Below are 14,587 nucleotides of genomic sequence, written 5' to 3' on the forward strand. Positions count from 1 at the left end.
GATAAATTAATATATTTTTTCGTACATAATTGGTTATTCGAAAAATAAGTTATCCGAACAACCCCTGTCCCCAATTGATTCGGATAAACGATGCTCCACTGTATATCTCAAAGGACGCAACAGGGTTGTTGTACATTTTAAACGTTTCTTGCCATAGCTGTAAAAATCTAAATATGTTAAGCTTAATAGATTGTCCGTCATTTGCTTTTGAACTAATTAGTTTAGGACCAGGTTCCACGGAAATTTCCAAAATTTACAACTTTTCAGTCACTCTCATTGAACTGGAAAAATTTCTGTCTTTATTATCTAATATTACGAAGAAATCAGACCCCACTGTACTCTGCTAGAGATTGGTTCCGTTAATTAAGCTTATAAGCAAAATTCCAGCTCTTTCAGCAGGGTTTTGTTTATGTCCCTAATTCCCTAATCTCTTAATTATTTAACTACTTCTTAAGTAGAAATAATTTTTTAACATTGTACAAGAATTGTACATGTTTTTTTCTACATCCCCTTAAAGATGGGACATACAAAATCGTAATATCACTGATTTAACATTGAAATCTGTAAGTAATATAAGATGGGAGAGCAGAATAAAAATATCAAATATTTTAATGGTTTTTTTTAACTCCTATCAACTATACAGAACTATCATAAAAACATACCAGTAAATTCCTATCAGTTGGGTTAAGTTATAAATCTACTCACGATTCACATAATCAGGCGAGGGCGACCAAATATCTAGCAGACAGGCAGCTAACAGCCCAGGACCGGTCCTGGATAGAATCATTGGAAGCATTATATGTGTGTAGCTTCCACCAGCTAAACTGGGTGAAGTTGGTGCTCTGTAAAGCGCATATAATCTTGCTGTTTGAAGCTGACAATATAGCACTTCCATTCTGCCACTAATATTCGAATATACAATAGCAATCTTATCGTTTTCTTCACATGTAGTATAGAAATTTGTAATAGGATACATAATGTGGTTATAATAAAATATTAATTTTAATTATATGAAAATAATCGCACAATATATATTTAGTTTTTAGAAAATACAAGGGAAGCGGTGCTTCTATCGCTTCCAGTGACAGCACGCCACTGCAAAATTTATATTTTTTGAAAAAATTATTCAAAGGATGACAATTTACATTAATAAATTTTACGACAAGTCCATCAAAAATAATTATATGTTTTTAGCATCTTATAATAAAAGGTCAGTGCCATCAAAGTGTACTGACCTTTCATTATAGGCTGCTTGGCAGTTTTAATATATTTTCATGTTTTAAGAGAATTTTTATCACATTTATAGACTATATTGAAATATAAATCCTGAAAAACATCTACATTTCAATTTTTTCTGAATATTATTATTAAATTTTAATGATGATGATGGACACAGTAAAAGCACCAGCCCTACTAGCCTGAATAACATCAATTTGAGTTTGGATTGACACAGAAATTTTAGATGAGTTAACCCATATATATTAAACCCTGTTCCCCACTGTCTACCTCCAGAGATAAATCCAAGATGACCTTTTTAATATAAAAATATTTAATGACTATCAAATAAGCCCAGCGTTGCTCGGGCAAAAAGTAATGATAGTGAAGATTAAGGTTATTACATTAAAGCCAATCTTACCCGTTTTCACAGAATGCAAGAATTAGTCCCCTGTTTCCAGATTAATTACAGAACTTTTAGATGGGTCTAAAAATATCATTTTCATTAAGCTCTTAATCAAAATAATATTTATATAAATAAATCAATATAAACAAATAAATGTCATTCACAAATAAATCTAATTAAATTATTATTTGCTAAAAACTTTTGTAAATGTATTAATTTAATAATAATTTCAACTTTCAGTTGTTCAATGTGGACATAAATAAAACATTTCAAATTTTACTTTTGATTTGCTAAATCATGAACCATTGTATGATCAAAGCAACACTCCTTTATTCAGTGGAAGTTGTTTAATATGAAAATGTTTTTGGCTAGCTCTACTAGCCATCATTAGGCTTTGAATGAATATTTAAATAAAAATCAACAGAAACAACATTTGATGAATGGAATATATACATGTAAATGTCTAGAAAGGAATCTCTGCTTTTGAATATCAGAATTAAAATTAAAATTACAAAATTTAAAAATCAAAATTAATTAAAAATAATTTCCAGAGAAGTTAGTAATTGCATATTTTCAAGCATTTTCCAAAGGTTCTGCATTTCTCTAGATATTGCATTCTCTGAATTTTGTCTGAAAATTTCAAGTCAGACATTTGTACAGGAGTAATTTTTTTAAACAACATTAGTCTTGTTTTACCTTACACAAGTATTGTCTTGCATTTAAAACATGCTAGTGCCATTGTATATTTATTGTTTCTAATGCCCTGTTGATATTAAGTCTTGAAATTTTCAGACAAAAAAGTCAGAGGAGAATGCATTAACTACAAGTTTATGGAATCTTTGGAAATGCTGGAAGCATGCAATTACCAACTTCTCTCGAAATTATTTTTAATTAATTTTTTTAATAAGTTTTGTAGTTTTAATTTTAATTTTTAATATTTTTAGCAATAAATTCCTTTCTGGACATATAAATGTGTACATTTTATTTGTCAAATGTTGTTTCCATTGGTTTCTATTTAAATGTTCATTCAAAGCCTGATGATGGTTAATAAAGGACTAGCTGAACCTTTACAGATTAAACAACTTCTACTGAATAAAGTGTGTTAGTTATTTTACTTTTATTTATTAAATAAGAATGTTATTTTTAACAGTGGTGCATTTGCAATTGAAGGAAGTGCAAGAATTGATTCCTCTTTTATTGAAAGTCAAGTTGGATTTAACCTCGGTGGAGAATCGTACATAGATTTTGTTACAGATTTTGATTTTTATGATAGCCCTTATAGAACTTGTCTTCAGATGAGTCAACCTGACTTAGAAATTATGTAAGTATTTTATATACTCTATGTTAATGTGTAAATCTTTCATATTTTTATAAAATATTATGATTATAATAAATTAAAATCTATGCTTATATGTGTGAGATATGGCTAGATTCTTTACAAAGTTCATTTTCATGTATTGTTGAGAAGAGATATCCAGGATGCTTGAGGTGCTGCAATGCCTCATGATATCAAAGCAATCAGTTTTCTTACTTCAAAATAAAAATAAATATATGCATATTATACGACTAATTAAGTAAGATTAGGTAATTAAAACAATTCTAAGGTAATAAATTAAGGTATTAAGGTAAAATTAAAATTCAATTTAAATGTATGAAAAAGTATTGACAACTAATATTAAAAGTATTTAAAATATCACTAGTTTCTGTTCTAATCAATTCTAGTTACTGTTTTCTAAATGTTTATGTTATAAATACTTAGATATGTTAATCTTTTTATCAAAAGTACAGGTAACCCCCGTATAACACGGGAGTTACGTTCCAAAAAATTGCTGTGTTATGCGAATCCATGTTATAAGAAACAAAGAACTAGTGCGAAAAGAGGGGTTAGGTTCCAAAAATTAAAAAAACATGCTGTTAAATCCTTATTTAAATCGGATTTACTATTCATTTTTTTCATAGGTAAAATACTTATTTATTATTTACGTAAATATTTTACCAGAGGATTATTCATCCTATATGATGATCTCAGCATGAGCATCATCAACTGGTAACAGTTTTTGGGTGCATTTGTTAATAGCGGTCGCTCTGCAACAAGAGTGCGCTGCTGTTTGTAGGCATTTAGGAACGATGGAAGAATCTATAATTCTAAAATGATCTTTTAGAGGCAAAAGAAGGGTCCCAATTGTAAAATTTAACTATTAAATGGATTATTTGTTGAAAGAGCATTCAATGTAGCCAGGAAAACAATTAGAATGCTCGCGCGGAGTTACGCGGAAGTATAAAAGAACGCACCCTTTATTACATTTCATGCTGTATGAGGGTTTTACCCAATTCCCGAACCATGTTAGAGTGAACCCGTGCTATAAAACCACCGTGTTATATAGGAGATGTTCCCAATTCTCGAACCATGTTAGAGCAAATCTGTGCTATAGAAATGCCATGTTATACGGGGGTTACCTGTATACTCATTGGGCTTAGAGATGTTTATTATCTAATGAAAAAATTGTCTACTTTATGAAAAAAAAAAAGTAGTCTTTCATTGCAATCTACAAAATACTGAAGAAACTTTGAATTCAAAATAAAAAATATATAATAATAAAATTAACAAGATAGCTATAGAAGATCAACAACAATTATTAATATATAAAAACTTCATAATTTCTGAAACTAGTAACTTCTAAAGTCAATTTTAGTTAATAGGTTTTTTTGGATAATTGACTCTCTACTGTGTAGAGTGGATTCCAATAAAAAATTCATGATCACAACACCAATTTAATAACCTTAACTTATCTTTAGGGAAGAATTTTAAGAAAAATTCCGCTTAATTCAGACACATTGGGACTAATCCATTTTGGCTCAATTAAGCTGCTGCCCCAATTAAATGAACTAATAATAAATTCTNTCTAAATTATTATAATTCATAGTTTTACTCAATATAATATGTTTAATTTTTACAGTACTTTCTGTATATTATTCTTTAGTGTCATTTATTATTACATAATAAATTTGTTAATGTTAAATTAATTAGAAGTAAAATATTGTGCTTAAAATAGCTTTAAATATATGCATTTTTTTCTTTCAGATACAATGTAAAAGAATCACATTCATTTCAAAAACATAAATGGCAACATACATCAAATAGAAAATATTACATTCCAGGAAAATCCTACTCGTTTCATAGAAAAAATGATGAATATTGTTCAATTTTACTTGCAGAAAAATATTAAGTAAGTTTTAATATTAAACTAAGTTTAAATAATTAAAGTTATAATAATGTATTTATATATTTATCAAACAAAAGTAAAGAGTTTTTTACAACATTAGAAATTTAAATAATCCTCTGATTGTTGCTATCATAACAACATAAATAGATACAATGCAAATCTTTAGCTTTAAGTCTGTTTTGATACACAAATAGAAGGAAACACAAACTGCTTATTTAAAGTTACCAAACTTGAGTTTTATTGAAAGTATTTTCAACATACAGTTCAGCCAGCATTAGCCAACTATACGTGATTAAAATGAAGAGCACTGTTATGGCAGGCCAAACTTCAGAATTCCCAGATGCCATTTCTGAGTCCCACTAATTACTGGTATAGCACTAATTACATTTTATATATTATAATTACTTTCAAGCAAAAACAAAATTTAAAAACTTTTTCTTTAGCTTTTGAATTTTGGCAAAAGCTATATTATTTCATTAAATAATTAAACTTTTATTCACTACAAAAGACCTGTTTTTTTAATTTATTTTTAAGTATAAAGTAGAAGAAATAATGTAAAGTTAATTATTCACTTTTCTGAATATATTTATATGATGATACTTAATTAACTTTATGAGAAATAGCTTAGTTGTAATATTACATGTATCAAAGTTTTTATCATTAAGTAAGACTGTTTAATTAAAATGTTATTAAATACATTGTATGAATTGTGTATAAAAATGATTCCAAAATTCCATGAATATGATTGTGTGTGTCTTACAGTTAGAGAATATCTTGATGAGAAATTCAGTGGATGATGGAATAGATGATGTGATATAGTGTGATCCCAAAGACTATACTGATAAACTTAAATAACAATTAATTTCAGCACATTGCAAAGAAAATATTTATTTGTTTTACGACAGTTTAATGCATAAAAGCAATTATAAAGGACTTCTTTAACAATTTGCAACTGTCAACATAGAAGAAGATATCCAGAAGAAAATGGCAAATTAAAATTGTATAGAAAATGAAGGAAGCATTTACAGGGTACATTGTAATGAGTATGCATGGTCACTTTGTGCCACTCTAAGCACAGTGCATCATTTATGTTATAGATTAATTAAATAATTTCCACCAAGATATGTAACTTATACAGAAAATTTATGAATTTTAAATTTTTTGTTGCATCTATATTGATAATATACCTTGATGAAATTGAAGATAATGAAAATATTTTTTAATTTTGAAATAATAAATGATATTTTTCATATGATTTAATTTAGAACTTTATTTGATAATTATTATCATGAATCACACTGCATAGTGTCAAAATTTCCACTTGGCAATATTTTTAGTTAAGTGGCAATAAAAACCTTAGTCCACTTATTTAGACATTTAGCGTGAAATTGAATCACAAATCACATTCAAGAAAAACAGCATAATGTCGAGCTTCCATGCAATGGGAGTCCTGTACATCATATACCTAGTGATTTAATGATGTTATGCAGCAAGTTCAGGCAGAAAAGTAGGAAGTGATGTTGAGAACTGAAGACAGTTTTGTACAATGCCAACCCCAGTGTTTCCAGACTGGAGATTTTTTTATTGAATGATATAAAATTTGAGGAGTTTTTTGAGATGACTTTTTCACTTTGATTTTTTTTTAGTTGACTAAAACAAAAATTTTCACATAACAGAACCTGTGAAATACTGTTTAAACATTGTAATCAAATGTGTTGTTTAGAATTAGTCATTAAAAAATTATTCAAAAATGATTCCTATTGCTAACAAGGGGAGGGCCAGACATTCAGTTCTCCAATTTGAATGAAAGTTGATGAACATGTAGACTTAAACAAAAATTGTTCCTTGTCCAAATAATACTGTCACAGCATTCCCTAAAGGAGTGGCCAAGAAGAAAGTGACTTTCTTGTGCACAACATCCTGCAAGCTTCAGTCCTCTGAAGAACATCATATGGTCAGGACATAGCAAACCAGGAACACTCACCCAAACTTTCACTCTAGGACCTGCTGAAATCATGCACTACACCCATACCTGATAATCTTGCACCATTTCTATCTATCCATACATACTTCTTTTGCTTCTACATTTATGACTTTTCACATACTGTCAGTGCCTTCTTTTGTTCAGTTTTGGGAAACACTTTTCAAGTGTTTTTTGAGGTGACTTTTTCACTTTGATTTTTTTTAGTTGACTAAAACAAAAATTTTCACATAACAGAACCTGTGAAATACTGTTTAAACATTGTAATCAAATGTGTTATTTAGAATTAGCCATTTTTGGGAAACACTTGTTTCCCAAAAATGGGCCTCTGAAAATTTAGTATTTACCTTATGAGTCTTTGAAAGTTTCATGTCTCTGAGTGGTGATAGCTGAATGGATAAGATGTTAGGCACTGGAGCTAAAGTAAAAAATAGTAAAATAAACAAAAACATAGACACTGTAGGTCCAAACCTTCAGAAATTTCCTTTGTCACTTGATCTTTGCTGTTGATAAAGCTTAGAATACATTTTGTCGTGCTCTATGATGATGGTTATACCAAGAGACAATTTTACTTATTTGTCTACAAGTATAATTTTAATTCTCTGCTTTATTCAGATTAAGTTACATTCTTTGTACCAAAAAATCTCTTCTATTTTTATGTTGGACAGGTTTCTGGCTTATGGTAGAATTTAAACAGAAATCACACCATTTGGAAGAATTTTTTCCATTTAGACAGGTTTCTATTTTATTCAGATTCCATTTTGGACAGATAATACTGTAAGTGTCTCTAATTCACAATGTACATTATATACACTCTTCAAAAGTGAAATCATAATATCATGAAGGAATGTGCATAACCACATGATCATTGCAGGACCAGTAAAGATGAGAGATACGTACAAATGATTAAAAGAACAAACAGAGATATGTAACAGGTAATTGTTTATTCAGTAATAAATATGACTCCCACAGGCAGATATACAGGCCGGTATATGGCAAGGCATACTGTCATTGAGGCAATTAATGGTTTGCCTGTAGTATCCATTGCCAAGTTGCATCCACTGCAGTGCACATGTTCTCTATGGGGTATGGTATGTAGCAGTGGTCCCCATTACACCTCACATCAGACAAGGATCAACAGGTGTTCAATGGGAGAGAGATCTGGTGAAGCTGCTGGCCAGGGAAGGATGTGAATTCCATTCAGGCTGGTGAGAGTTAGGCAGTCGGGCATTATCTTGCTAGAACAATGTGTCAGTTGTGCTCTGCATCAGTGATCAAACCACAAGCTCCACAAGTCATGTGACATACTGGTTTGTTGTCAGAGTACCAGAAGTGTGCACCAGGGATGTCCATTGATTGAACATCATCCCTCCCCAAACTATGATGCTTGGTGTGGGGCCAGTGTGACGTGCAACAAAATATCCAATGACATTCAGTGGTCCAATTGTGATGACAACAAAAACACACCAGGCATAACCTGTGTCAAGCAGTTAATGGCACTCCTTTGCTGGTTGTCATGCTTACAGCCTGACTTCATGCAACCTGTTCCAAATGGTTTGGGTGGACAAAGATGCACTCGTTGATGGTGACAGGTAGCTTCAGATGTCACATGTCATGAGTGAATGGGTTCAGTGAATCTGTCAGTGTGTGTGCTCAGTCATGCACTGGTATGATTTACTCCCTCTGGCCTGTTCACAGATGTTCCTGCATTCATCATATCACATATTGCTGGATGGTACTCAAGTCATGTCCAACACGCACATTGATAAACCAAGATCACACAACTCTAAGATATGATGTCATTCCCCAGCTGTTAACAGGTGATATTCAGCTCACTGTAGTCTCTGAGGTATTTCTATGCTTCTTCAAAAGTTTAGCTGCCACAAACCATTGCTGATTGCATTTATGACCTGAATTGACTGCTGGTCTTTAGATGTCAAAACTGGGTACCACATGACTCGATGCATATGCAAACTTAATCATTTGCAAGCTTTGTCACCTCTACTGCACTACAATTTCCATGTGACTATGCACATTCCTTCATGGTATTGCAATTTCACTTTTGAGGAGTGTATATAACATATGTAACAGTATGCTAACATGTTAACATACTATTACTTATATATTAAGTTATAATATATCTGTAATTGGAATAATAGTTTCTAGTTGCTAGCTTTTAGTTGTATTTTATTTAACAGTTATAGTAACTAGCATAAATCACAAAAAAGCGAGCAGGACATGAGGACATGCAATCCAGCAGGACATGAGGACGAACATTTAAAATGATTAAAAATTCTTCAAATCTTTTTGCTGGATTGTAAGGTTTGTCATGATATACATTTTATATTATCCAGTTAAGGATTATTAATACAGTAACTAGTTTTGGTTATAAGGTGTAATTGTAATCTAGATGATATATCAAGCTTAATAACCTTAACAATAAGTAAAAACACAATTGATATTAACTTTTTAGTCATATTGTTAAATAATAAGTAGAGTGCATTCAAATCTTGAATTTCCATTTAAGATTTCAATGCACTTTACTTAAGGGAAAAATGTGTTCTTGAAAAAAATTTTATTATAACAACTTTCTGAACTTCTGATATTATAAGAGCTTTATATTATTTAGTTATTGTTTGGTTACATTTCAGATATGAGTGTTAATGAAATTTACATTATTAAGAATAAGAGAATATTTTTACTGTTTATTTGCAAAGGATGCTCTATTATTTTTGTTTGTTTATGTTCATTCAATAATGTGGTATCTTTTCTAATTTTTATTTCTTTTGTTTACTCCTGATTAGACACTTTGTCTAAACATTTTCTTTTTGTATATTTAAATTTAGTTTGATTCATGCATTCAAAAGTAAATGGCGTATTTGAATAAAAAGAAAAAAAATCAATTTGTTCAAGAGCAAAGTGATTTTCTTGGTGTTTTCTTTTAATCTTATCAGACAACTAAGTGCTTCTGAATTGGATTCATCAAATTAAGACAAGAAACATTATCCAGTGATTTTCCCAGTAACTTTTAAATAGGCTTATAGCATGAAAAAATAAGCTTTCTAAAACGTTTTTGTTTCAAGAAAAGTTCTTTGAAATGGATTTACATTTGAGCACTATTCATTAAATATATAAATTACTTTATTGGAATTAATAGATTCAATATAATTTTCTACAAACTACTACTATGACAAATACAGTATATGCTTCAATAAATAACATAATGCCTGAATATTATGAAATAGCATACATTTTCTAAGGGCAGTAGAAGTCAGGTCTTTTTTTAACATATAATTGTCTATAGTAAATAAATAAACATAACTCCTTAGATAAGTCAAAAGTTTTTTTATCACTTAATATTTTTTCATTACCTTTGGGAGAAACATAGTATATTTAAGGAGAAAATTTACTTTAAAAATTTTATTTTATTTGTTTATTTATTAANATTATATGAAAATAATCGCACAATATGTATTTAGTTTTTAGAAAATACAAGGGAAGCGGTGCTTCTATCGCTTCCAGTGACAGCACACCACTGCAAAATTTATATTTTTTGAAAAAATTATTCAAAGGATGACAATTTACATTAATAAATTTTACGACAAGTCCATCAAAAATAATTATATGTTTTTAGCATCTTATAATAAAAGGTCAGTGCCATCAAAGTGTACTGACCTTTCATTATAGGCTGCTTGGCAGTTTTAATATATTTTCATGTTTTAAGAGAATTTTTATCACATTTATAGACTATATTGAAATATAAATCCTGAAAAACATCTACATTTCAATTTTTTCTGAATATTATTATTAAATTTTAATGATGATGATGGACACAGTAAAAGCACCAGCCCTACTAGCCTGAATAACATCAATTTGAGTTTGGATTGACACAGAAATTTTAGATGAGTTAACCCAGATATATTAAACCCTGTTCCCCACTGTCTACCTCCAGAGATAAATCCAAGATGACCTTTTTAATATAAAAATATTTAATGACTATCAAATAAGCCCAGCGTTGCTCGGGCAAAAAGTAATGATAGTGAAGATTAAGGTTATTACATTAAAGCCAATCTTATCCGTTTTCACAGAATGCAAGAATTAGTCCCCTGTTTCCAGATTAATTACAGAACTTTTAGATGGGTCTAAAAATATCATTTTCATTAAGCTCTTAATCAAAATAATATTCATATAAATAAATCAATATAAACAAATAAATGTCATTCACAAATAAATCTAATTAAATTATTATTTGATAAAAACTTTTTTAAATGTATTAATTTAATAATAATTTCAACTTTCAGTTGTTCAATGTGGACATAAATAAAACATTTCAAATTTTACTTTTGATTTGCTAAATCATGAACCATTGTATGATCAAAGCAACACTCCTTTATTCAGTGGAAGTTGTTTAATATGAAAATGTTTTTGGCTAGCTCTACTAGCCATCATTAGGCTTTGAATGAATATTTAAATAAAAATCAACAGAAACAACATTTGATGAATGGAATATATACATGTAAATGTCTAGAAAGGAATCTCTGCTTTTGAATATCAGAATTAAAATTAAAATTACAAAATTTAAAAATCAAAATTAATTAAAAATAATTTCCAGAGAAGTTAGTAATTGCATATTTTCAAGCATTTTCCAAAGGTTCTGCATTTCTCTAGATATTGCATTCTCTGAATTTTGTCTGAAAATTTCAAGTCAGACATTTGTACAGGAGTAATTTTTTTAAACAACATTAGTCTTGTTTTACCTTACACAAGTATTGTCTTGCATTCAAAACATGCTAGTGCCATTGTATATTTATTGTTTCTAATGCCCTGTTGATATTAAGTCTTGAAATTTTCAGACAAAAAAGTCAGAGGAGAATGCATTAACTACAAGTTTATGGAATCTTTGGAAATGCTGGAAGCATGCAATTACCAACTTCTCTCGAAATTATTTTTAATTAATTTTTTTAATAAGTTTTGTAGTTTTAATTTTAATTTTTAATATTTTTAGCAATAAATTCCTTTCTGGACATATAAATGTGTACATTTTATTTGTCAAATGTTGTTTCCATTGGTTTCTATTTAAATGTTCATTCAAAGCCTGATGATGGTTAATAAAGGACTAGCTGAACCTTTACAGATTAAACAACTTCTACTGAATAAAGTGTGTTAGTTATTTTACTTTTATTTATTAAATAAGAATGTTATTTTTAACAGTGGTGCATTTGCAATTGAAGGAAGTGCAAGAATTGATTCCTCTTTTATTGAAAGTCAAGTTGGATTTAACCTCGGTGGAGAATCGTACATAGATTTTGTTACAGATTTTGATTTTTATGATAGCCCTTATAGAACTTGTCTTCAGATGAGTCAACCTGACTTAGAAATTATGTAAGTATTTTATATACTCTATGTTAATGTGTAAATCTTTCATATTTTTATAAAATATTATGATTATAATAAATTAAAATCTATGCTTATATGTGTGAGATATGGCTAGATTCTTTACAAAGTTCATTTTCATGTATTGTTGAGAAGAGATATCCAGGATGCTTGAGGTGCTGCAATGCCTCATGATATCAAAGCAATCAGTTTTCTTACTTCAAAATAAAAATAAATATATGCATATTATACGACTAATTAAGTAAGATTAGGTAATTAAAACAATTCTAAGGTAATAAATTAAGGTATTAAGGTAAAATTAAAATTCAATTTAAATGTATGAAAAAGTATTGACAACTAATATTAAAAGTATTTAAAATATCACTAGTTTCTGTTCTAATCAATTCTAGTTACTGTTTTCTAAATGTTTATGTTATAAATACTTAGATATGTTAATCTTTTTATCAAAAGTACAGGTAACCCCCGTATAACACGGGAGTTACGTTCCAAAAAATTGCTGTGTTATGCGAATCCATGTTATAAGAAACAAAGAACTAGTGCGAAAAGAGGGGTTAGGTTCCAAAAATTAAAAAAACATGCTGTTAAATCCTTATTTAAATCGGATTTACTATTCATTTTTTTCATAGGTAAAATACTTATTTATTATTTACGTAAATATTTTACCAGAGGATTATTCATCCTATATGATGATCTCAGCATGAGCATCATCAACTGGTAACAGTTTTTGGGTGCATTTGTTAATAGCGGTCGCTCTGCAACAAGAGTGCGCTGCTGTTTGTAGGCATTTAGGAACGATGGAAGAATCTATAATTCTAAAATGATCTTTTAGAGGCAAAAGAAGGGTCCCAATTGTAAAATTTAACTATTAAATGGATTATTTGTTGAAAGAGCATTCAATGTAGCCAGGAAAACAATTAGAATGCTCGCGCGGAGTTACGCGGAAGTATAAAAGAACGCACCCTTTATTACATTTCATGCTGTATGAGGGTTTTACCCAATTCCCGAACCATGTTAGAGTGAACCCGTGCTATAAAACCACCGTGTTATATAGGAGATGTTCCCAATTCTCGAACCATGTTAGAGCAAATCTGTGCTATAGAAATGCCATGTTATACGGGGGTTACCTGTATACTCATTGGGCTTAGAGATGTTTATTATCTAATGAAAAAATTGTCTACTTTATGAAAAAAAAAAAGTAGTCTTTCATTGCAATCTACAAAATACTGAAGAAACTTTGAATTCAAAATAAAAAATATATAATAATAAAATTAACAAGATAGCTATAGAAGATCAACAACAATTATTAATATATAAAAACTTCATAATTTCTGAAACTAGTAACTTCTAAAGTCAATTTTAGTTAATAGGTTTTTTTGGATAATTGACTCTCTACTGTGTAGAGTGGATTCCAATAAAAAATTCATGATCACAACACCAATTTAATAACCTTAACTTATCTTTAGGGAAGAATTTTAAGAAAAATTCCGCTTAATTCAGACACATTGGGACTAATCCATTTTGGCTCAATTAAGCTGCTGCCCCAATTAAATGAACTAATAATAAATTCTATAATAAAATATGTAATACGTAGGTAGATAAAGAAGTAGGTAAAAAATAATAATTAGGTACCTATTTTAACACTTTATTAAACCAAAATACAGAAAATATTTGTACTATAAATTTGCCAGACTCATGACTATAGATAACTGATTTGCATAATACTAGTGTTGCCGAATATTAGTAGTGATGTAAACGAAGGTTGACCATTTGATCCATTTCTGATTGAACAATTTTTCCTTATTTTTTTTTTCTTTTTTAGTTAGAACATGTTCTAACTAAAAAGGGAGGAAAAAAGGGTTTGTCCAAAAGTCATTTTATGATTTTCCTTTGAGCACAGTTTCCTTTACTTGGAGATGGGCCACTTCAGCAGGAGTGTCCACGAAATCCACCAGCTCGATGCTGGTCTCAACAATTGGATGGCTGCAATCTGAATGCAGACGTAACTATGCACACAATAGTTTCCAAGGAAACTCTAGCTGTCTTCCAACTCAGTCAAGAGACCTCAAAAAACTGTATGGCGATCTTTGTCCCTTCACTTTTGAGGGGATCATCTGGTTCAATCCAGAGCAGGGTTAGTAACTTGCATTCAGGTCCACTTCAGATAAAATCTGAAGGAGGTCAGCATAGCGGGGCATATCACACACCCCGCTATGCTGACCTCCTTCAGAAAAACCAAACTGTCCGAGCAAAAGACAAAATCATTTTGTCTCTGCCAACCATTAGGCTTACATGAAATTAGTGTACATAGTTGTCTACATATTTTCGGAAGATTACTAAAATATATCAAAAATTGCTAAATTCCTTTTC

The 14,587-nt window shown here is 29.8% G+C and overlaps 1 protein-coding gene across 3 annotated transcripts in view; it reads left to right on the plus strand.

Moving 5' to 3' along the window:
• The window catches only part of LOC111621876 (microsomal triglyceride transfer protein-like), a 48,996-nt gene that overhangs the window by 29,639 nt on the left and 4,770 nt on the right, over positions 1–14,587 (plus strand). For 2 of the 3 annotated variants that reach the window (XM_023364129.1, XM_023364131.1), the window contains one exon: positions 4,704–4,848. In XM_023364129.1, the coding sequence (XP_023219897.1) occupies positions 4,704–4,848 (145 nt within the window). Of the gene's footprint in view, positions 1–2,771; positions 2,943–4,703; positions 4,849–14,587 lie in introns of all 3 variants that reach the window. The other variant, XM_023364130.1, reaches the window with a different exon arrangement.

This window comes from Centruroides sculpturatus, unplaced genomic scaffold (genome assembly GCF_000671375.1).
Source record: "Centruroides sculpturatus isolate CEXI.00-Female unplaced genomic scaffold, Cexi_2.0 scaffold184, whole genome shotgun sequence".
Taxonomy (NCBI): Eukaryota; Metazoa; Arthropoda; class Arachnida; order Scorpiones; family Buthidae; genus Centruroides; species Centruroides sculpturatus.